The 25,758-nt window shown below is 40.4% G+C and overlaps 4 gene segments (V, D, J or C); all 4 read right to left on the bottom strand.

The window, feature by feature from the left end:
- Positions 1–211: 211 nt before the first annotated feature.
- LOC119087145 lies at positions 212–839 on the bottom strand. The segment is given in 2 exon segments: positions 212–573; positions 788–839. Coding segments are annotated over 2 exon segments (414 nt in total).
- A 5,755-nt stretch (positions 840–6,594) lies between these two features.
- Positions 6,595–7,351, bottom strand: LOC119087146. The segment is given in 2 exon segments: positions 6,595–7,075; positions 7,238–7,351. Coding segments are annotated over 2 exon segments (465 nt in total).
- A 9,068-nt stretch (positions 7,352–16,419) lies between these two features.
- On the bottom strand, positions 16,420–16,941 carry LOC119087144. The segment is given in 2 exon segments: positions 16,420–16,754; positions 16,896–16,941. Coding segments are annotated over 2 exon segments (381 nt in total).
- Positions 16,942–17,780: 839 nt separating this feature from the next.
- Positions 17,781–18,468, bottom strand: LOC114688733. The segment is given in 2 exon segments: positions 17,781–18,124; positions 18,241–18,468. Coding segments are annotated over 2 exon segments (384 nt in total).
- Positions 18,469–25,758: the final 7,290 nt, after the last annotated feature.

Here is a 25,758-nt window from a genome sequence, read left to right as displayed (position 1 = left end):
AACTAAAAAGGCTAACATTTTCTCCATCTCCTCACATCATGGTGGCTGCCAGGATACTCTGCTTTCCTATAAGGTTGTTTTTCTCTCAAAATCTATTAAAATTGTCCTCAAGCTTTCTTTTCAGAATGTTTTAAAATTGTCTTTCTAATGAGACTAATAAGCCAAAAAGGGAAATTTAGTTCCCTAGTACAGTGTTAAAAAGACTGTTCTGTCACCTCTGCCTCCATGAAGCCTCCAGGAGCAGGTTTTGGTACTGGCTGCAAGTATCTGTGGAGCATGGTGCTCCCACCACACAGATGTAGGAGGCAGTGTCCTCGAGCTGGGAGACTGTGATGTGCAGGGTGCTGTGCTTAGCATCTGCATCCAGAGATGCTGAATATCTTCCATTTGACTTTTTGTTCTCTGTGTAAGTCATGACTGCCAGAGACACAAGACCTCTGCCTGTGTCTTGTCGGTACCACCTTAAGTTGCCAGCGGGGCTCACAGTGTAATTGCAATGAAGGACGCAGTTCTCTCCTTCCAGGACAGTCAGGGACTGGGGACTCTGCTCCACTTGGGTCTTCCCAGCAACCCCTATTCAGACAACAGTATGAAATTACAGAAACCAAACATCCACAGTTAGTAATTGTAGTTCATATCCTTTGTTACTCTCCACGTGAATCTCAGGTGATCTAGGAATAGGCCTACTTTCCTCCCTCCACTTATCCCAAGGAATTATATCTTTCCCCAAATCCTAAGAAAATGTTTTTTGACTTCTTATGGCCCCCTGAAACCTCCTCTAACTTACACTGGAAATACAGCCATAAAACCACCCAGCAGGCACTCAGGTGCTTCTCCATTGTTGTTCTGCAGAAGTCTGCCCCCAAAGCTGCTGCCTATTTCATAGAAACAGTAACATAAAGGAAGGCTCAGGAAGTACAGCCAGCCAATCAGAGACCTGATACACACCTCTGCTCCTGGAGACAGGACCAATGCCAGCACTGCCATCTTGGGGTCAGAGCTGGACTTGCTTAAGAAGTGTGGATAAACTTTTTGTGGTTTCCTCTTCACTGCTGGCAATGTGATTCCTGGTGTAAATTCTTACCTATCCACAGAAACACAGTGGAGAGTCAATTAGATTCGATTTCAGGGCCTCAGTTCAATTCTAGCTCTACATAGGACATTAGACAGGACAGGTAATGTTTACTTTCCTCATCTGAAAGCAGATGTCTAATGATTTTTCAAGGTTTGAATAGAAATGATTCATGGCAGAGGCTAGTGGTAATGACTAGCCTGAGCTTAGTCTGAACCTAAAATGGAAATTCCTTTAGAATATGAGTTTTCCTCTGTTCTATTTGCTACTGTGTCACCAGTTTAAAAAAAATGAGTTTTGTCAAGAAACAGATATATTAAAATTCTGTTTAAAAATAAAATATTTTTCTTAATTCTTTGACAATTTCACATCTGCATACAGTATATTTTTGAGTGAATGTTAAATTCTGCTCTCATGGTAATGGTAGGACTTTTAATCAGCCATTATTAGTTCAACAATCCTTTTCAAGACCTACTGTTGTCAAATGCTGTCATAGATGCTAAGGATCAGCAGTATTCTCTGCTCCTGAATTAAACACTGAGGGAGGAAATGTCAAGGATTCTGCACAGGTACTGAAAAGTGGTAAGTGCTGAAGGTTTTGAAGATTCCTTTCTTTTTTTCTTTTTTTTTTTAAAGACTTATTTATTATGCATACAGTGTTCTGCCTACATGTTTGCCTGCAGGCCAGAAAAGGGCACCGATCTCATTACAGATGGTTGTGAGCCACCATGTGGGTGCTGGGAATTGAACTCAGGACCTTTGGAAGAACAGCCAGTGCTCTTAACCGCCAAGCTATCTCTCCAGCCCCGAAGATTCCTTTCTTAATGCTTCTCATTTCTCAGTGAAACTGAAGCCAATGAAAATGTGAAAGTTGTTTAGTTACGTGAAGGTTTACTGTACGTCTGAGACCTGATGCATTGAGATGGAGAAAGCAAAGGAATGGAAACGTATCTTGCCTGAGAAATCAAAAGGAAACCAGAATAGTCCACTCATATAGGACAAAACGTGTTCCTAATAGAGAATTATGAGAGGTAAAGACAGTGTGATCACTGGTTTTCTGACAATGTGGCCAGTCCACAGTACCCAGATCTAACACTAATCTAAATCTCACTATGAAACAGGTGGATCTCATATGATCATTTGAAGAGTATAACAGAAAAATGATAGTCAGGCATAGTGACTCTTGCCTTTATTGTCAATACTTGGAACACAGAGGCAGGGTTATCTCTGTGAGTTTGAGTCCAGCCTGGTCTACAAAGATTTTCAGGACAGTCAAGGCTACATAGAGAGACTCCATCTCAAAGAAAGAGAGGGAAAGAGAGAGAAGGAGAAGGAGGAAGAGAGGAGATGGAGGAGGAGGAGGAGGAGGAGGGAAAATAATGGGGTTCCCCCAAAATAGAAGATATTCTGTCTGATTAACCAGGAAAGTGACCTGTCTCCTACACAATGAGTGTCCCTCCCTTCAGCTCTTCATGTTGCTGTTTGCATGTGAGTTCTGCTCTTCCTCCTTCCCCTTAAGAATTCCACAGGGCTTTGTAAGGGAAGGATTGCAGCTTTCTGTCACCTTTCCTGCCAAACCCTGTTAGGTCACATTATGCAGATGTCTCTTTCTCCAGCACATTTGATTATCTAATGATAGATAAGGTTTTAAATATGGCTCAGTGGCAGACCACTTGCCTGGCAAGTTCAAGGCTCTGGGTTGATTCTCAGCACTGCAGGAAAATAACTTAAGATTCGGCCCCAGAGACTGCTCATTCTTTTAATAGTTTGTGAAGTTGCATGGTCTGGCATGAGAACATTTACATTTTTTCACCAACAGAGATTGTGAGTCCACATACCACAGGGTGTGCTGAACCCAGAGGGATTCAGAGGCAGGTGCTCAGCAGTTAGACCACCTGTTTATGTTTATGCCTCTCATTTTATGTTCAGCTCCCCCTGCAGTTTCCACCACTGTGTCACTCAGAGCACAGTAGTACACAGCCGAGTCTGACTCTTGGACCGAGGCTTTCTGCAAGTGGAAGGAGGTGGATCCTTTATCGTGTGTAGCTTCAAACTCTCGGCTGCTTCCCTTTGCTCCAGCTGTAAGGACTTTCAGGAGGAGCTGTAGTGTTTCTCCAGGATATTGAACATACCAGAAAAGAGCAGGGGACCCTATGGTTGTGATTGAATACGTGCAATTTATTGTCAGGAACCCGCCTTCTGAGATGGTCACTTGGCCTCCTGTTTGAGTCACAGAGTTTCCATGGGTCCTTCCTAGAGTGCAAGGAGAGGAGAAGAGAGGAGAGAGAGAGAGAGAGAGAGAGAGAGAGAGAGAGAGAGAGAGAGAGAGAGAGAGAGAGAGAGAGATTGAGATTCTGTGTCACCCTGAGGATAATGCTCTTAGATAACTTACAGCTAAAGACTTTGCTGTTTACATCACTTTACTTACCGAGTATGAGGAGTATTGCAGTCATGAAGCCTGGAGAAGAGTTCATCTTTAATGTCATCAAGAAAATGATCTTGATGCTTAGCATGAAGAAATGTTAACTCAGAGAAAGAATGAGTCGGCTTAGATAAAAATCATGCAGGAAACAAGCCTGTTTTAGGAAACTGCACCCCCTGGTGGACAGGAACTGAACTGAGGATGGATGTTACCCTGTGCCTCCTCCCTGATCTTAATAATAAGGCATATGTCAGTATCTAGGTCCTTGTACATATAAAAACAGATGTCATCTAACCCATGTCAGATGGCCAAGATCAATACAATTAATGACAGAACTTGTTGGTGAGGATGTGGGAAAAGGAAAACACTTATTCATTATTGATGGTAGTGAAACTTGTACAGGCACAATGGAAATCAGTGTAATGATTCCTTGGGAATCTGGGAACAGATCTACCTTATTATCCAAAAATTTAAACATAAGTATAACAAATAAAGGGATCGAAGCATAAATGAAATCCTTTCTGACAAAATAGGTCCAGCCTGAGATATAGTATAAAGTGAATCCTGTATTTTTGGTTGTGAGCCTAGCCTTTAATGGCTGAGCTATCCCTCCATCTGGGCTACAGAGTGAGTTTCAGGAAAGGTGCAAAGCTACACAGAGAAACACTGTCTCAAAAAAACAAAAAAAAAGTGAATACTAGCAGACTTTCAAAAAAGATTAATAACTAATACTTTTTAAATTATTTTTAAAAATAGAAGTAGAATGAGGACTTACAAATTTCTATGAAGATAGTATCATTGTAATATCAAAACAATGTAAAGCCACAAAAGAAAAAGAAAACTGCCCAATATCTGGGAGAAACATAGATCCAAAAACCTTCACTCAAATACTTGCAAACCTCATGCAGGCTTACATAAAAATGATCACATACAATGTACCGGTAGTTCAATATACTAGTTTGTATATATTGTATATTGTATATATACAGTATATATTGTATTTATTATATACAATAATATATAGTTATTGTATATATTTATATACTCATTGTATATAGTTTATAATTGTAACAAATCATATACATGTACTTAAAGACAAAAGTCACATGATCTCAGTACATGCAGAAAGGACCTTGGAAAAATCCAGCATGCTTTCATGATAAAAGTCCTAGAGCGAGTAGGACTAGAGGGAACGTACATTAATATTTTAAATGCTATACGTGAAAACTCACAGCTAACATCATCCTAAACAGAGAAAAACCTCAAGTCAATCTCATTAAAATAAGAAATAAGAAAGGGTTGCCCACCATTCCCATTCCTTTCCCATGTAGAACTTGAAGAACTATCTAGATACAAGAGGAGGCAATTAAAGAGCTACAAGTAGAAAAAGAAGACATTAAAGTATCCTTGTTTGTAGGAGATAGGATACTATACACAGGAGATTGCAAATATTATAGAAATAATTAACAATTTCAGTAAAATGGCAATATACAAAAGCAGCTGACAAAATCCGTAGGCTTTCTATACACCAACAGCATATGTGCTAAGAAAGAGAATATGTAAACACTCCCATTCACAGTGGCTACAAAATAGGTCTAATAATAAACCTAACTATGGAGGTGAAAGATCCCTACTCTATAAAGAAAACTTACATGAAGTAAGAGATTGGGGAAAACACTAGAATATGACAATACTTATCATGCCCAGGGATTGGTAGAAACAGTTCTGTGAAAATGACCATTCTACCAAAAGCAATTTATAGATTCAGTGAAGTCTCAATCAAACTCCCTATAACATTCATCACAGAAATATAAAAAAAGTTCTAAAATTTATATGAAACCACAAAAGTTGCAGGATAGCTAAAGCAATCTTCAGCAGAAAGAATAATGCTGGCGATGGAAGCTTAGCACTCCAGATTTTATATTGCTAGAAGTTTCTGAATTTCAGGTTTTAAATTGAGGTCCTTGATCCATTTTGAGTCACTTCTTTGTGAAGGTGGTAGGTGTGGGTCCAATTTCATTCACGGTTATATAAAACCAAGATGTTACCATTACAAAAACAAATATATAGACCAGTGGAACAAAATATAAGACTGAAACATGGGCACATGTATCTATAACTGTCTGATAGTTTGCAAAGATGCCAAAAATACACATTGGAGAAAAGACAGCATCTTCAACAAGTGGTACTGAGAAAACTGGGTGTCCACATATACAAGAAGGAAATTAGACCTATGTCTCTCACCCTAGGAAAAATAAACTCCAAGTAGATCAAAGATCTAAATGTGAAACATGAAACAATGAACCTGCTGGAAGAAAACACAGGCAATCCAAGAAGGTGAAATGTTAGGAAAGGACTTTCTACATGGGACCCATTAGCCCAGGAATTAATGTCAACAATTGATAAAAGTGACCTCATAAAAACAAAAAGCTTCTGTACTAGCTAAAAAATAATCCAGAGAAGAACAAACACCCCATAGAAGGGGAAAGAATCTTTCCAACTATACACCTGATAGAGGAAACTATCAAAATATATAAATAACTCAAAACAAATTCACAATTTAAAAATTAGCCATGCACCAAAATAGATAGTTTACAAAAGAAAAAATAAAATCTTCTAACAAGTATCTGAAGGATTGTTCAATATCATTGACAATTAGTGAAATACAATTCAAATATTGTGTAAGTTTCAAATTCCATGTTATTCTTGCATTCTCTCTCCCTCTCTCTCTTCCTCCCCGCTCCCCTGCCCCTACCTCATGGCTGTTGTCTAAACATGTAAGCTCCATTCCACTGATCTAATACCATGCCTACCTGCTTGCTGTCATACTCCCTGTCATTGATGATCATGGACTCTTTTTGAAACTCTAAGCAAGCCCCCAATAAAATTATTTCTTTCTATAAGTTACCTTGGTCATGGTGGCTCTTCACAGCAATACAAAAGTAACATATGTGTGTATGTGTATACACACACACACACACACACACACACACACACACAGGCACATATGCATTTTATTTTATTAGGCATTTTAAATAAAGATAATATAATAAACTCTCAAACAACAAAGTCTCTCTCTGTGTCCCTATCTCTCTTTTTGTCTCGGTCTCAGTCTGTCTCTCATCACTTTGAGCCTAACTTTCTCATTTATCCCCTAACATCTGTATGTTAGTTTCCATGGCAAATAAACAATGTGACAAATGCTTTACTATAAGACACAGGATATGGATAGAGCTCCAGCCCCCCTAGCTGGTTTGAGAACAGGCTGCAGGTGCCTGGGAACCAGTGTGTGCTTGCTGCACAGAAGTAGATGGCAGAGTCTCCAGGCTGTGTGGCTGTGATGTGCAGGGATAATTTTTTGGTTTTCTTATCCAATAAAATGGTAAGTCTCTGGTTTTGCTTTCTGTCCACATTTTCAAAAATGTCTATCACAAGGTGAGGGCTCTTCCCAGCTTCTTGCTTGTACCAAGGGAAGTATGATGAACTACTGCCTGTGTAAGTGCAGTTGATGATGGCGCTGTCTCCCTCTCCAACATTCAGAGTGGAAGGCTGCTGCTCCAGCTGCTCTCCAAGGCTCTCCCCTGCACAGAAAGAAAAACAGAAAGGAGGAGGGCAGTCAGGCAGTGCTCTGCTGGATAATCTTTGTCCACAATAACTAAAGGAAACTGTATGAAATAGATTTCCCCTGGATATCTAAACATATACACCAAGTGTTTTCCCTTGACCCCAAGTGTTCAACTCACAGTCCATCCACAGGCACAAGAGCAGGAATAAAGCGTGAATAGATGTCTTCATTGTTCTTCCAGCCTGGGATCAGTACAGACTTGCAATCTCTTGCCAAGTCAGCTACTTGTATTTCGAGGTAGTCCCCCTTTCTCTAACAGTTAGAGTAGCTTCATGTGTTATCTATCCAGCCAATAAGAAAACAAATGCTTCAGTTCTCTCCTATTCCACCAGAATGCAATGCCATCTTGTGGCCACATCTCTAATTACTGAATGCTGTGAATGAAGGTTCTAGAAACATAAACAAGTCCAACAAAGTGACCTTAGACCAAGACTACAATGCAAAGTTAATATGTAGAGATTGGGGGTGATTCTTTACATACTGCTGGGTCATTATTAGTAAGTTAGAGAAAGGTACATACATGTTCTTGGTGTTGTTTAATGACATTTAAAATAAAAATGTCACTATGATCCATGAACTATGTTCATGATCCCAAATCTTAAACTCATAGTCCAACAACAGCAATAAGAATGGGAATAAAATGTTAATGGATGTCTTCAATATTCTTCCTGCCTGGGATCAATGTAAACTTGTAATCTATTATTTGGAGTCCCTTATGTACAAATGGAAGATAAATTTTAATTTTCAGTCAACACTATCGTAATTTTTCTGCTTAGGAAAGGGGATGAGAGGGCATGGCAGAAAGGAAGGATGGCTGGAGTAACAACTAACACTAAAGACGTTTGAAAATTGTGTGTGTGTGTGTGTGTGTGTGTGTGTGTGTGTGTGTGTGTGTGTAAATGAAGTTATTCTACACAGGTAATACTTCTTTCAGAATCCATAGTTATAGGAACATCTCCCAGAGTTAGTGACAGTCATAGAGACCCATAGAACAATGTAACCTATTTGCCATTGCACTTGGTCATCCACCAGAACTTGAAGAGAAGACCACATTGATGAAGATACCACACACTTTAGTCACAGGACTTAGAGCAATCAAGCCAGTACTAATCAGGAAACTTCCTCCTTACTGACTCCAACTCAGTGCAACTCAGACTACTAGGAGACAAAAGTCCACAACAGTCCTAACGATCTGTGAACCCTGAGAGCTATAATAATGATTAACATAGCAAAATATGTCCATGGTCATGAGTGCTATAAATGGTAAGGAAGTTGCCAGCCACTTACTGATTGGTCTGCTCCCCAGGAGAAAAGTGAATGCCTGGTGCTATAAATCTGTCCAAGAACCTATGCCTGTGGAGTTTATAGGCCCCAGGGGAAATTTTACTAGCATTGTTTTTGCTAAATTGACATAGTATCAAATTTCTCTCTACTTTCACCGTATCCATAGATTGGTGTAGCAGTCAATCCTAGTTAGAGAAGAGTTCTTGTGCAGCAGATTTGTATTCACCAGCATTAATATATTAGACTCACAACTGGTCAAAGTGTTAAGATTAAGGGTCTGTGAAACACACAGCTAGAACTATATCATCTATATCACAACATTTTCCAAAAGGCTCAGGAAACACCACAATAGTTTGTATAGAGTGGTTGTAAAAGCCGTAAGTCAGAGATGACTAGTGTCTTCAGGATATTATTATACTTAGGAAGCCATAGTGGTTGTGGTTGCCGGGAACAAGAAGATCTGAATGTGATTAAATCAGTCAACATTGTGACATAGAGTGGGGGGCTTATGAGCCCCCACCACTAGCTGTGGAGCTATATTAGTGGTTGATAGCTTCTGTGGAAGAGAGAGTCAGTCTGCTTCAGTATTATAATACCTGGTAAGTTGATGATGCTTTTGTGGGTGCCCCACCCCCACTTTTATGTGGACAGCACAAATCCAACTTAATGAGTAATTTACAAAAAAAAAAAAAAAAAAAAAAACTACATGAAGTTGAAGGAGGTTTGAAGAGAGGACCTGGGGAAAGCTTTTTGGTTTTGTTTGTTTGTTTATTGGTTGGTTGATTGGTTGGTTGGTTGGTTTATTGAGTCAAGGTTTTTCTGAGTAGTCCTGGCTGTCCTGAAGCTTACTGTATAAACCAGGTTGGCCTCGAACTCACAGAGATTCACCTTCCTCTGCCTTCCAAGTGCTGGGATTAAAGGTGTGCACCACCACCACCCCACCCCCTGGCGAGACTGAACTTTTAAAAATATTTGTATTTCAAAGACTGTGGAACTTTTAAAGTTTTACTGTCCATTATATTCTTATATTTGCATGAGATCTTGGGGAAAAATAAGAAAGCATACAGTTTAATACTGATGCATTTGTGTGTCAAGATGTCAAGGAATTCATTTTACTGGTTACTTTTTGTCAAGTTTACACAAGGTAGTGTCATCTGGGAAGAGGAAATCTCAGGTGAGGATTTGCCTCCATCAGACTGGCCTGTGGGTGTGAATAGGGTACATTTTTTTTTTAAATAATTATTGACCTGGAAAGACCCAAGGAACTGTGAGTGGTACAACTCATGAAGAGGTGGTCCTGGGTCATATAATAAAGCAAGTTGAGCAAACCACAAACAACAAGCAAGTCAGAAGCGCTTCTTCATGCCCTCTGTTTAGTCCCCTACCTCCAGGATCCTGTCTTAAGTTCCTGCCCTCATTTATTTCATGATGAAGGGTAAATTGTGAGTTGAAATAAACCCTTTCCTCCCCTGTCTTTGGTCCTGGTGTTCATCAAAGCAATATAAAACAAATTAGAACAGTATTGTCACTGTTCCCCCTCTGTGCAGGGACCATAGCACTCTTTCTCATCTACTACCCCACCACACCCAGCAAACCAAAGTCTCAAAGACTTAATAACTGTGGTGGTGAAGGGGGAATGCAAATTACTCAACTAAAATAGCTCCTGAGAAGCCGAGGTCTGAGAAAAGAGGATAAAAAGGCTAAAATAAAGTAGAATTAATGTTCAGGCAGGAAGAGAATTGGGAAATGCAGAAATGAACAAAACCAAAATATTGATAAAAAATGACAATTTTGCTACAGAAAGAAATAAAACCAAAACTAAGAGAATTCCATATCCTATTTTACTAATCACAGAGGAAAACACATTTATATTGAATAATTGCTTTTAATTTTTAACACTGGTCTATTTAGCTCCATAGTTTGAAGCATGATTTTTGATGAGTTAATGGCTACACGTTTCTCATTCCTCTAGAAATGCATTTAGGAGAAGGTGGAGAAGCCTCATTGTGGTGGTATTGTGTTCACCAAAATATTGTGTACTCTAATAAATTTATCTGGGGTCAGAGAACAGACAGCCACTAGATACAAAGGCTAGAAAAAGGTAGCACTCACACCTTTAATCCTAGCATTCCAGAGATAGAAATCCCTCTGGATCTCTGTGAGTTCAAGGCCACATGGTAAATAGCCAAGCATGGGGTGATACATACCTTTAATCCCAGAAAGCCAGCCTTTAATCCTAGGGAGTGGTGGTAGAAAGATATATAAGATGTGAGGACCAGAAACTAGAAGCATTTGACTGTTTAAGCATTTTGGTCTGGTTAAGCATGTGGCTGGTTAAGCTTTCAGGCTTTGGAGCAACACAGTTCAGCTGAGATTCATTCTGGATGAGGACTCAGAGGCTTCCAGTCTGAGGAAACAGGACCAGCTGAGGAATTGGCAAGGTGAGATAGCTGTGGCTTGTTCTGTCTCTCTGATCTACCAGCATGGACCCCAATAACTCACCTCGGGTTTGATTTTATTAATAAGAACTTTTAAGATTCATGCTACACCTCATCATCTAGGATGTATATGATTTCTTTTTTATCAGAAATTCTAAGTACACTGGACCATGGAGGAGTCTACATTCTTCATGCATATATATATAATGTCGTGACTGATAAACCCTGAGTTGATCCTGATCCAAAATGTTTATGTTGAAGCTAAAACCTTAAGAACCTCAGAATGTGACTGTATTCAAAGACAGGGCCTTTAAAAAATAATCAAGGCAAAATAAGGTCAGCTCTAATTAAATGAGTATGATATTCATATAGGAAGTATAGATTAATATCCTCCTAGAAAAGCATGTTTGGACCTAGGGATAAAGGCCTCCAGAGGGAGGCCTCAGAAGAAACTAATCCTGTGAACTTCCTGACCTTGGACTTATAGTGTGTAGAAATGTGGAAAAATAAATGTCTGTGGTTGAAGTCTGCCAGTCAGTTATAGTTTTCTATGATAGCCATAGAAAACTATACATTTTAATATCATGTTGTATGAGATCAATTACACAATCAATTGGCATCATAATCAATCATACATAGAGAAATCTTTAACATTTTCACATTCTATTCCTTAAGCCCATTTTGATGCATTTGTTTCCTTGTCTTTGTACTGTGTCTGAAAGTCTAATTATCCTTATAATCTTATTCAGATATTGGGAATGGAGGATGGATGGCTCAGCTGTTAAAAACACTGGCTGTTTTTCCAGAGGACCCAGGTTCAGTTCCCAGCATGCACTTGGCATCTCACAACCATCTGTAACTGTAGTTCTGGGCAATTTGATGCCCTTTGCTGGCCTCCACAGACAGCTGCACACACTGTGGACAGACATATGCAAATGCAAAACACCCATACACATAGAATAAAAACAAAGATAGAGTACATATTACTTGTATTAGTTACTTTCCTATTGCTGTGATAAAATGTTATCACCAAGACAACTTTGAAAAGAAAGAGTTTATTTGGGGCTTACAGTTTCAGAGGGTTAGAGCCCATGATGGGGGATCAGAGGTGGCAGGCAGCAGGTGGATGAAGCAGCAGCTGAGAGCTTAGATGTTGCTCCACAAGCAGGAGACAGAAAGAGGGCACACCAAGAATGACACCAGCAGTATTAAAGCTAAGAAGTTCTGCCAGGCATTGGGCACATGCCTTTAATCCCAACACTAGGGAGGCAGAGGCAGGTGGATCTCTTTGAGTTTGAGGCCAGCTTGGTATACATAACAAGTTCCAGGACAGCCAGGACTACGTAGAGAAACCCTCTCTCCAAAAACCAAACAAACAAATGCTGTGGGAGGTCTTGCATGCTGTAAATATGTGTTGCTCTGATTGGTTGATAAATAAGATGTTGATTGGACAGTAGCCAGGCAGGAAGTATAGGTGGATTAGCAGACAAGGAAAACTGTGGGAAGGCTGGAAGGCTGAGAGGAGATGCCAGCCTGCCATCCAGGGAGTAGCATGTAATGGCACACAGGTAAAGCTATGGAACATGTGGCAACATACAGATTAATAGAAATGGGTTGAGTTTAAATGTAAGAGCTAGTAAGTGGTAGGTCTGAGCTAATGGCCAGTTTTAATTAATATAAGCTTCTGAGTTATTATTTTATATTTTATTATACATGTTATATATTATATTATATTATTATATTATATTATATTATAATGTATATTATAATCACTACAGGGTCCATGGGTCTGGGCAGTACCAGAGAAAACTTCAGCTACAAACAAACAATAAAATTATAGAGAAAATTATATTTTTTTCAGATAAAATAATGACAATATGGTGAAAACCCTCTGTAAACCAACACTGAAGCAAGTTCTTCCAAAGCTACATTTTGGTTCTCTTTGCATACTGTCTTCTAAATTATGGCTTGACACACAATAGGCACAAATAATTGCATTTGTTTAATGCAAAACTGGTAGTTTTGTGGTAACAATATTGGATTTTACTATATGTTTCCTAGTTCGACAAATATTTGGCAACACAAAAAATAAATGGCAATTCATAGAAAGATAATGATAAAAACAAATCACTTTTTTAAGTGGAAAATTTTGTAGTTAATATTAAAAATATGTGTCTATGTATAAAAAAAATTTATTTAGAACTATGTAACTATAAAGTCAGGTACAGGGGAACATGACTAAAACCCCAGCTTGTGCAAGATTAGACAGGATAAGTGCCTTCCAAATCTGAGTTCAATCTTTGCCTGCCCAGCAAAACTTGTCTAGGGAAGAAAAGACAGATAGATAGACAGATAGACAGATAGACAGATAGACAGATAGACAGATAGACAGATAGACAGATAGATAGATAGATAGATAGATAGATAGATAGATAGATAGATAGATAGATAGGTAGATAGATAGGTAGGTAGATAGATAGCACAATGGGGTGTTACTTGGTTGTTAGATTAAAAATGACATCATTAAATTTGTAGGCAAATGGATGGAACTAGAAAAACAAAAAACAGAAAACATCCTGAGAGAGAAGCAACCCAGACCCAGAAAGACAAAGATGGTATGTGCTCTGTGGGAGCTCATTTTCAGGTTTCCTAGTGGCTTTACCCAGCAGGTCTGCATAGAGAAGATGATTGAACCACAGACTAAGTACAGTTGTCTGCAATGGTCTGCACTGGGCTGTGATGGTGGAGTTCTTTTGCTCTACCCCTTGGCATTTCTATAAATACCCTAGGGCAGAGACACTCAGGGCCCGATGGAATAGGTTCCATGCCCTCTCGAGGCTAGCCTGTATTTTCTATCTGTTTCTCCCCCCACTAAATCCTTCTATCTAATATTTCCCGCTGCTCCTAATCAAGAGCACTCTGGGAAAATGTGGGTGTGGTGGGTAGCCCCCCAACAGTACTTGTTTATAAGTGAATATTAGCAGTTAAGTAAAGGATAATCATTCTACACTCTACAGACCCAGAGAGGCCAAGTAACAAGGGGTACTTGAGAGGGATGATAGGATTTCCCTGGGAAGGGAAATATAATAGATTTTGTGGGTGGACTGGGGGCAGGCAGGGGTGGGAACAGGAAGGATCAGGTGAAGGAGGAAAGGACATACAGAGAGAGGGGGGGGTACTGAGAGAGACAACTTGAATTGGTGGGCATTTAGAGAGCAATATGGAAATCTAGTGCAGGGAAACTGCCTGTAACCTAGAAGGGTGACCCTAGCAAGGACTCCTAGTAATGGAGGATATGGAGTCCGAACTGGTCTCCTTGTAACCAGGCTGGTCACTCAGTGGTGGAATTGGGACACCAACCCAGCCACAAGACCTTCTACCCACAACCAGTCTAACCTACAAGATGCTCTAGGGCAATGGTGGCTCAGTTTGTGGGAGTGGCCAACCAATGACTTGTCTAACTTGAGGCCCACACCACAGGGAAGAGCCCATGACCACCACTGCCTAGATGACCAGGATCCAGACACTGGATAGCTCAGAAACCTAGGGTAGAACCGAACATGACTGACCCTCACCCCCTCCCATGCATGCACACACATGCATGCCAAAAAAAAAAGCAATGAAATGATTCTTAGTGGTATTCTGCTATACTCATAGGAACAGTGCCTAGCCCAGTTCTCATCAAAGAGGTTTCCTCCTGCTGCTGATGGGAGTAGATACTGAGACTCACAGCCAAATATTAGGTGGAGCTCGGGGAACCTTGCAGAAGAGGGGAGGAAGGATTGGAGGAGTCAGTGTGGTCGAGGACACCATGAGAACACAGCCCACAGAATCAACTACGCAGGACTCAGGGGCTCACAGAGACTGAAGCGGCATCCATGGAACCTACACGGTCTGTGCTAGGTCTTCTGCATACATGCTGTGATTGTTTAGTTTGGGTTTTTTGTTGGAATACTAATAATGAGAGTTGGGTGTCTCTATTTGCCTACTCATGAGCCCCCTTTCCTTCCACTTGGTTGCCTCATTCAGCCTTGATGTGAGGGTTTATGCCGAGTGTTATTGTATCTTGTGCTGTGTTCATTTCATAATCACTGCGAGGCCTGCTGTCTTCTGAAGGGAAACTGAGGAGCAGTGGATCTGAGGGACAGGGAAGGTGGGGGATGCTGTAGTGGGCAAGTATTGTGTGAGAGAATACATTTTTAAAATAATAATAAAAATAAAAAATAGTGATGTGAATATACATTCTGTTTGGCACTGCCTCAGCAGGTACATGATTAGCAAACATTTTCTTCAACTTCGGGATTCTCTGTTCACTTTATCAATGGTGCACTTTAAAGCATAAACATGTTAGTGCTAAGACTATAGCTCAGTAGAGCCCCTGCTTTGCATTCAAGATGCCTGCATTTAATTCCTAGCACTGACAAAAGTAAAAAATAATTGTTACATTTTGAGTCTGGGATCCCTTTTAGTCTTTTGTAATACACTACAGAAAGGAGGAATCCTTCCTTCCATTAACAGGTAAATACCCATCCATTTGACCCTGGTTTTCTTTGAGGACTATGAGTCTCTTTGGAATAGTTGTCCACTCTATCTAATTCATAGCCTATATTAAGTTTCAAGTCCACCACAATCCAAGTTTCTTTCTCCAACAATGTCACCCAATTTCCCTGGTGCTTAACTCAGTCTTCTTCATTTGACCTGTTAACTAATTGAGAACACTCATCCCTTCATTTTAACTCACTTTTTCCCCAGGACCAAAGCACCCAAGATTCAGCATCTTTTTTCTCCATGCAGATCACAACCACAGACCTATTGCACTGAAAAAAAAAAAAAACACTAGAAACAGAAGGAAGATGCTACAGAATATGATATATTTTGGGGCAAAAGAATGAAGGAAGCCAAATAAAAATGTCATGAATGTATTTCTTCTTCTAATTTCTATTTATTAAGTGATATTTCTACTTCTAAATTCAGTCAAATGTAAGAATCTTTAGGAATAACAAGTAAACCATTAGACCTAGAGAGGAAGGATAAATAAACCATCTCTTACTGTACTTTACCAGGAAGACATGGAGCATGTGCACCCTTTTAAGCCATGATAATTCCATTAATGACATGAGTTGGATTCCGGGGAGAAGAATTATATGGGATGATGAACACATAGACAAATTTCAGCAAGAGATTTGTATTTAAGAAATCACAAATTCAGACAGACTAGTATGGTGGGTCATGCCTATAACTACAGCCCTCTGGGGTTCAGGCAGAAAGAAAAGGTATTCAAAGCCAACCTCAGCTTCATAAGGAAGGGGTTCAAGGCCAGCCTGAGCTACTGGAAATCCCATCTCACAAAACAAATCAAAAAGGAAATCATCGTGGTGTGTGACTGCTTTCACTCTTTCTGATCAAGCCTAAGTTAAGGCATGCTCACTTCCTGTTCTCCTAATGTGTTCTTAGTGTTAATTTGCATGGTTTACACTGCAGCGGTGTCTGAATGTATGGTGAGTGTTAACAATAGCAGACCTTCCCCTGGTCCCTAAATGAGTGATCTCAGACCCACTCAGCACCAGTCTCCTGCTTCTCAGTGTTCGTGCTCAGCTCCCCCTGCAGTTTGTGACACTGTGTCACCCAGAGCACAGTAGTACACAGCCGAGTCTGACTCTTGGACCGAGGCTTTCTGCAAGTGGAAGGAGGTGGATCCTTCATCATAAGTAGCTTCAAAACCTCGGCTGCTTCCCTTCTCGTTGGTCTTTGAGACTCTGAAGAGGAGCTGTGGACCTTCTCCGGGATGCTGGACATACCAGAACAGGGCTGGGTACTGTTTGGTTTCATAGGAACAGTTCACAGTCAGAGAAGTCCCTTCAGAGATTGTGACTCGACCTTCCGTCTGTATCACTGAGTCTCCATTGCTTTCTCCTAAAAAGAGAAATTAATAACAACAATTATTGTGGGCCAGCTTGGTGGTGATCCTTATTCTGCCTTATAGGAAAAATTGTCCTTAGAATTTACATCAATATCATAGAACAAGACAGAAGCTCCACGTGCCATTCCACTTACCAAACATTAGGAAGAGTACAATCGCTAGTCCAGGCGAAAAGTTCATTTTTTTGAGCCACCCAAGTGTGTAAATCTTAATTTCTTAAGTTAGGAAATGTTAAGGTTATAGGGGAAGGATGAATGTGACCAAGAATTAAACAGGAAATAGGTGTGTGCTAGGTAGATGCACCATCCCCCCAGCCCATGTTTTAGGCAATTTGCTAAGCTCAGAAGATTATTGACCTAAATTCTCAAAAGTCAGTGATGGAGTGCTACTCTGGGTTCTTTTATTTTGTCTCACACCTGGTAGCTATTGGATGGTGCTTCTGTAATCTGAAGAATAGTTGTGATTGGCTTATTTGCACCTTGTACGTTGTCTTACCTGAGAATGCCATTCCATGCCATTTCTAAGTTTCTTATGTAGCCAGTTTTGACCATGTGGTAATCCACTGGAAAAATCACACAAGTAAGGAATGACAACACTTGTTTAATCACTACCAGATGACTTTGGAGAAAAGAAACAAACTTTTTCTATTTTATTACCCTACTTTGGACAGATGTCACAAACCTAAAAGATAGCTAACAGATACTTCTTAAATTAATAAATGAATGCTGTTTGTGTAAAGGAATATTTGAAATAGCCATTTGTTTCACATTTGAAACATTTATCATAAGAAACTTAATAAAAGTTTTTCAAAAAATGACAATTTTATATTACATATACATTATTAAAATTTTTTAAATATTATGGGATCAGTGACCAGATGTCTATATACCACAGATAGAGCACCAATGTCAGACCAAAGTAATGATTCCACAGAAGTTCAACTTGGAGAACCGATAAGTTTATTTAGGTTACTTACAGGGGCATGGATGATCTAAAGTCAACCAGCTACAGTCCTCCCCAGCATCTCACAGGTTTGTGTTCAGCTCCCCCTGCAGCCTCAGACACTGTGCACTCAGAGCACAGAAGTACACAGCCGAATCGCTCAGGTGCACAGAGGTCTTCTTCAAGTGGAAGGAAGATTTACTCTTCTGAAACTCAGCCTCAAAACCATTCACTCCATGAACCACAGGATCTCCTGAAAAGTACCTGGGGAGAAGTTGGAGGCCTTGGTCATGGTTCTGCTTGTACCAGAAGAGGTAAGGAGCTCCACTGTAGGAATAGTTGCATCTGAGCTCCACCGAGTCTCCTTCAAAGACAGTGACATGGGCATCAGGCTGGGTAACTGACTGTGCTTGGACATCTCCTGCAAAATCAATGATAAATCAGTAAATGTGATGGAGAAAAATATTCTTAATAAAATTCAAGTGACAAAAACAGTGAATCGTGTGCATCTACAAACGATAAGGATATTTTACTCACCCAGGAAAAAATGTATACCCAGGAATGAGATGAGGACTAGAAGCATGGCTGAGCCCTGGAAACACCTCTGGTGCCTTTCTGGAAAAGCTTGGCACAAGCAGGAAAGCAGCTGCAGTTCCCAGTTCTTGAGGACAAAGGGCACAAAGTTGTCCAGACACCTTCCTTGTTTAGATAAAATTCTAAAACAAACAAACAAAAGGCTGCAGAAGTGGTCCTGGTCCTGGGAACTTCCTGGTCTCTGACTGTCTTCACTCATCAGTTCTAAGAACTCTACAAGATGCAGGGAGGGACTGAGTTGAAAGTGGGGATCAACTGCAGAAATGGAGGCGGCTAGTCTGTGCAACGTTGCCCTCTGGCGGCCAGTGCAGGATAAATACTCTGAAGTAAATCCTTGTGTTCTCTGTCTACAGCCCATCTTGTATTTCTAAACTAATCTGTGCTATGTTGAGTCCTAACCTAATGAAAAATAGACCATGAAAAATGGAAGGGTAATTTTATTTCAAAAATGATCATATGATAAAACTATAAATTTGGAGACCTTTACCACCTTTGTATAAAAGCAAAAGCTGCAAGCAGCCCTGCTGTCTGAAACATAGTCAAAACCCAGAGACTGAATCTTTAATGTGTATTTTGTTGACTCCTGGAAGCCAGACAAAACTCTGCCTTCCCAGCATTTCCCCATTAGCATTTTTGTAGAGAGCCAGAACAAAGGAAATCAATTGGAAGTTCAGTCTTATCCTTCTGGCCAGATGCCCTTGGGTCTGAGATATCCTTCCCATCTTCCTCTCCCACTCTCTCCCTTCCTCTCCCCATTTCTTCCTCTCCTCTCTACCTCCACCCCACCCTTTGTTTAACTCAGAAGAAAGAAATCATTGGCAGTGTGTTTACCTACAGATTCTTACAGAAGATGTCCACACATGCTCTTACAATTCAGATGCGGTGCCCTCTCACTGTGCTCTAGAACAACCTTTACATGGGCAGACACATTCAGGTCAGATGCCCTTGACTGACCTTTATAAGCCTTTGCTGTCAGTGAGCATCCAATCAAGGGAAGTTCTGGTAGGATATAAAGATAGTGACTTGGGTGAAATGAGAGAGAGAGAGAGAGAGAGAGAGAGAGAGAGAGAGAGAGAGAGAGAGAGAGTAGTCTAAAATATGAACCCTTGCCTTAAAAAATGAAACAAGATTATCTATTTTAAGAAGAATTGTGAAAATTCAGTGACCTCAGATAAGCAGTAATGATAATGCAATATGGAGAAAAGACAGCAAAACCCCAAAACATTCAAACTGGATAGTCCTGGGATGATACAGCATCAAAGAAACAATAGACTGGAGCATCTGCAGATGAAAGTAGGCTGACTAATGAAAGTACTTAAAGCACACACACACACACACACACACACACACACACACACACACACACACACCCCTTGAAAGGTTTAAGATTCCAGAAAAGAATAAGAGAAAATTCACATAAAACATGGACTCCTTAGTGGGAGCAGCAATGTAGCACAGTCCAGAGAAACAGAAACCATGGGAACAGCTGGACCTAGACACATTAGTATCCAGCAGTTTTAAGTGGGTGGATGTTGAGTAGTCTAATGAGAGTAGAGGTGATTGTGTTCAATAGCATGCATTCTTCTGAAAGTTTCTTACTTGGGAAGTTGCTAAATTGCTGTGTTGAACTGGAACATTGGGAGGTACTGTAAATAGAATACACACCAGAATAAAGAGGATTTAAAACTATGCTACTGTGTAATCATCCTTAAATGACACATTTTCTCCATCAATACTTGTCTCCACTCCTCATAATATTTCTACAAGGCAGTGAGGGACAGAGCAGTAGACACAATTTCACTTAGCAGGAATAAATGTCCCCCACCTGCATATCAATGCCAGGCTTTGTTTCCAAAGCACAGGACTAACTCTCCAGCTCTGTGTGTGCATTGTTCATTTCAAGTCCAAACAAACCAGGAAAGCAACAGCTGAAAGAAGAGCCTATCTCCCTGAATCTTTTCTGGCATGAATGCTACACCAGGAATTTTACTTCAGTTTGGGGATGGCCCTTCTATGAAGCTAGGCTTTGTCATAATTTAAAACATGAACTCTGCAGGGCAGCAATGGAGCCAGTACAAACATCACACATATGTGAGCCAGACACAAGATGGCAGTGCTCCAATGAAGCACTTCCTCCCCCTCCATGGGAAGCATGCTAGAGACTGATCCTCAATCAGGAACAACAGATTTAGACATTTTCACAATGTAGTGACCCTTGACTGAACACATACTGGATGGTACTGTAAGTCCTATCAAGAACCTGTGGCTGGAAGCTCATAGACCCTACAGATAAACCCATTATTTTGTTAAATGAACACAGTATCAAATTACATTTTAAACATGAATCTCATGAATAAGCAGGAAAGAATATTAAGTAAGGTCACACAATCTCAGCAGCTTAAAAAAAATAGATCTCCCTCATATGTTTATCTTAGCCTGGTATGTATGTGTACACATGTGAACAAATGTGCAGACCTCATCAGAGAAGGTTCTTTACGCAATGAAGGACCACTGATGAAGAAACTCAAGACTGGACAAAGTACAGAGAAAAACTGTCTATGGAATGCTCAACTATATATGCATGTCTATAACGCACATACACCACACACACACAGACACACACACACACACACACACACACACACACACACACACACACACACACACACACACGAGGCTGGGGGCCCATCTTGAGGAAGGGCTAGAAAGACTGTAAAAATGGTGACTTTTGGACTAGACATGACCAATGCACTCGTGAACTCACAGCAACTGTGTTTGCCTTCACAAGACCTGCACAATATCAAGCTGTCATTCCAGCATGGATGGGAGAGCCCATGACTCCCACCACTAGCTAAGGAACTATTGACAGTTGACAAATGAGAGGGGAAGGAGAATCTGTTTTCTTCCTGGAAATGGCTCTGGTGGGTTTCTCCTGCTCCAGTCCATGGTCCCACATCCATCCCTAAATGGGCATCAGTAATTGGACTTAGCAGTTACTTAAAAGAACATGAATTTGGGAGGTTAGGTGAATATGGGAGAAGCTAGTGGGGTATTCAAATTAGATAGTGACTGAGTAGGTAACTTATTGCCTCACACATGGTAACTTCAATAAATCACCAACTTCCTAATTAAAGAGACCTTTCCTCCAATGTTGAGTATGAGACTCTTTTGTCTACATAGGTTTACTGATGGAAGCTTCCAGGAAACATAACCTTCACTTTCCCTGGAGGCTGCCACATATTTCTTCACTCTGTTGGACTGCAGCAACACATGGGATACTGGGAAAGTGCACATGAAACAAACGTTGAGGTTTCAGTCTCCTTTCCCTATGGAGTCATGATATCAGGTGCTTTATGGCAAGCTTCTCATCTCTTGAGAAAAACCTTGGAAATGGTTCCATTTTTACATGTACTGATTATCTTTCTTATTAGTTTTATGAGGTTTTCATAAATTCTTAATTTAAGTCTTTTTTTAATAAATATGTGTCACAGAGATGGATAAATGGTACATCCTTGTAATGCCAGTTAGTTAAGTAGAATGAAGCAGAAAGACGGTGGATACAAAAGTTTCAGCCTTGCATAAGCAACATAGAAAAAAAATTTTTTTCCTGGGAAAGAAAGGATGAATAAAGGAAAGAAGAGATGAGGGAAGTGGAGGATGGTGACTTAGGATGACAATTCCAGAATTCAAGAGGCTAAGAAAGGACAATCATGAGTTCCAAAGACCAGCATAGGCTATATAGCATGACACTGTCCCAAAACAAGCAAAAACAATAATTAACAAAGGAAAGGATGGGAGGGAGCTGAGAAATGTGGTGGCAAGGGAAAATATCCAATGAAAATACAACTTCTCAATCTGTGATGAGCTATCTACCTTTAGAGTGATTTTTTTTCCTCTCCAGTAAAATTTGGTTAAGTTAACCAGCTGATCATAAACTCACAATCTTTACACCCCAGCTTTCCAAGTATCTAGGACTGTATGCACCTGCCCTACTCAAATGACTTTTAACAAGGGCAACTAAAGTATGTTGAAGATAAATTTGAAATTCTACAGAATTTTCATTAAGAATAGTCTTTGTTGTTGGCTTCCATTGGTTTTAGTGAGAAGGCAGGCAGTATTTCTAAATTTGTTTCTCAGGTCACAGTATGGAATCATCCTCTGGATATTAGCAGGATATTTTTGTTGCAGTTGTTCACTTGAGGTCTTCAAATACATCTGTCTTGATTTGCCTGCCTCTATTCTGCCAAAGCTGTAATTTTGAACTCACCAAGCTGCTGATTCAACCTCATGTTTGTATAACATTTCTCCTTACTGAGGATTTTCATCATAGAAAATCAAGTGCTAGTGAATAAAGATGCTTGTAATGAACAAGATGGTTGAACAGGTGACAGACAGTTATTGAAGCAGCTAACCTCATGAGACCATTGTGAAAACAATGACGACAATAGTGTTATGGATTGTGTGACTTCCTGTCTCAATAAACAAACAAAACAGTGATGTGTTTGACTGTAAAGTGCCCCCAGGGGCTGTATATTTTAGGTTTAATCTCTCATAAAATGGTCAGGGGTGGGAAGTGATTGGATCATGGGGCTCTGCCTTGACAAATGGATTCATGCACTAAGAGTTCATGATCTGATGACATTGTTGAAGTAGTGGGGACTTTCAGAGGTGGGGCCTCAGTGGAAGGTGACTGGGACTATACCTTGTCCACGGCCCATTCCGCATCAATTTCTACTTCTTGAGTAGATCAGCCTATGCCACATATCCCTGATTCATGATGTTCTGCTCTGCATCTGACCCAAAAGAATGAATCCAGCTAACTATGGACTCAAACATGAGACAGCATGAGCCAAAATCCACCTTCCTTCCTTCTCCCCGGTTTTTCTATTGTCATAGTGACAAAAAGTTGACACAATAATCATGGAATTTCTTTCTCACTTTCTTTTGTCCACACTTATGCACATTTAACCATGGCTCACTCTCCTCATTTCCCTGTATAGAGCAGAACAAGATATGCCAATGACAGTCTTGACTCTCATTATATCTCAGTAAACTACAGGATACCAATGGAAGCTTGGGTTTTGGTAGAAGAGGTGTGAACTCTCTCATAGGTGGGGAGATGAACTTTGTTTTCTCCTTAGGGTAGAGGATTAACATGCTTGCTGTTGACTGAAGAATGGTTGTACAATATTAGCAGGAAGTGTAATTCCTCTATTGTCTTTATTTGATTTGTTATTATTGTTAACGGATGTGATGCCAAGTTGACAATGGATGCCTTGGCCAGCTTTGTGTCATCTCTGCTTCAGTATCTGGAGGTGTGATCCCCAGGACTGACCTCTCTGTATTCCTCTGCATCTGGGAATAAAAGAAATCATGTAAGACTAGCAAGACAGGTCTGCTCCAGCAGCCATCTCTGGGGTGCCTTGGGGTTTCAGGATTCCAGACACTAAGACAGCCACTTGCTGCCACTAAGCTGCCAGCTCATCTTATTCTTAACAGCTCCTCCACCTTCCGCTTTCCACTTTCTCTACCTTGGGCTAAGTGTGTGCATACATGGTCTCAAGTCACACTACTGCTTCTGAAGGTAAACCCCCAAATTTTATTGAAGAAGTTGAGGGCCATACAGTTTTACTTTGCCCTTATAATTATCCTTCTTGGTATCACCGTAATTCCCAATTCATAGTTCATCTGTGTACTGGCATCATCCAACCTTTCTTCCTGTATGTTTGCTTAGCCGACTTTCAGGGCTCTATCTATATGCAAGGACAACTGCTTTGCAGAGACCCCATCCATGAGCTCTGGCTACACATATCTAATCCTTCCAGATTCTTTTATTCTTTATCACTCATGATTATGTGTCTGATTATACCTAAAGCAGGCATAAAGGGTAAGAGCTAAGTAAGTGATTTTTTATTCCTAGTCACTACATTCAAATTTGTGCTCTGAACATCTGTAAATGAAACTAACACTTTAAATTATGGTGGCACAAGCTCTTCACCTTTAAGTAAATTTACACATCTTCTCTATATTCTGTTTTTTGAGTCAAATACTCAAGACAGAAAGTTTGAATAAAGTTTCTCTTAACTCCTGTTTACAAAAGAAATGGAAGGATGCTTTACTTCTGAACAAATCCTCTGGTTCAGACAAGAACTAAAGCAGATATAATTACCCACTTGTCTGCAACCTGCAGGGGTGCATCTCAATGGGGCTCTTGCAGCAGGCACTACCTCACAGGGAGCTGAACAAAAAAGTCACTCCTGTGTCCCCTGAGAGCACAGAAATACTTTGCTTAATCTTCCAGCTGAAAGAAAGGATGGAGCTGATAGAGTTGGCTGATTTCTGGGGTAGGGGGGGAGATAGAATATCAACCATTCTTTGCTCCCCAACAAGAAGAACTCTGACAAATAAGGAAAATCGTCTCTCTACTGGGACGATGCTTATTCCAATAAAATGTAAAAGGTGATCTCCCTTGACTCCTATGAACAATCCAGGGTGGCTGCTTCCCATTCCTGGCTGGATGCCAATGGATGGACTTGAGTCACTTTCTGGACACAATGGATCCTGTGGTAACAAATCAGAACACAGTTGATTCTGTAAGACAGCAGACAAAATACTATGACACTTGGGATAAATGTGACCCAGAGACAAATGCAAATGAAGTCAGTTTGCTTCTATTCTCCAGATAATTTTCTCCTAGATCCATGTGAAGCACTGCATGCTGGGAGCAAGGCTTCCTGCTTTATATTCTTAATGTGGGAGTCATCCATAGCAGGGAAGGCCATACCAAACCCACACAGCAGGCTGTGGGGAGGTGTGTGACACATATCCCTCTACACAAATGTGTCTGCTGTGCCTAGGCTCTGGGGTCCACACAGTGAAATACATACTCCCTTGGTTGTTTGGATTTGTTACTTTTCTTTTTCTTTTTGAGATTATAATGAAAACATTTCCCTCTTCCCTTTCCTCACTCCAAACCCTCCCATATGCCCCTCCCTACTCTCTTCCAAATTCATGGTCTCTCATTTTATTAATTGCTAATATATATATACATATATATAATGTTTATATGTATATGTGCATACATATATATTCCTAAATATAATCTTCTCAGTCTGTATAATGTTACTTGTATGTCTGTTATCTGGGCTGACTTTTTAGTATTTATTAGGTCTGTAGGAAAAACTCCAAGCACCCCAAAAGTACAGGCTAACTGACTAAGTCCAAGTTGATAACCTGGCTTCAGCTCAGGACTGCTGGAAGACACTTTCCTCAGTCCTCAGGAGCCTGTGAGAAGGGTTTCTATCAGCCAGGAAGAGCCACTTCCTATTTCCCCTTCCTCTGGCTGATGAGGCATCTGGCTCCCTGGTGACATGTAACTCTGGTGCAAACCAAAGCCAATGCTAATCTCCAGGCTCCTGGGGTCCCTATTGATATGTGATATCAAAGTCCACTCTAGCCTCC

The sequence above is a fragment of the Peromyscus leucopus genome, unplaced genomic scaffold, assembly GCF_004664715.2.
Source record: "Peromyscus leucopus breed LL Stock unplaced genomic scaffold, UCI_PerLeu_2.1 scaffold_1420, whole genome shotgun sequence".
Lineage (NCBI taxonomy): Eukaryota > Metazoa > Chordata > Mammalia > Rodentia > Cricetidae > Peromyscus > Peromyscus leucopus.
This window is presented reverse-complemented; position numbering and strand designations above follow the sequence as displayed.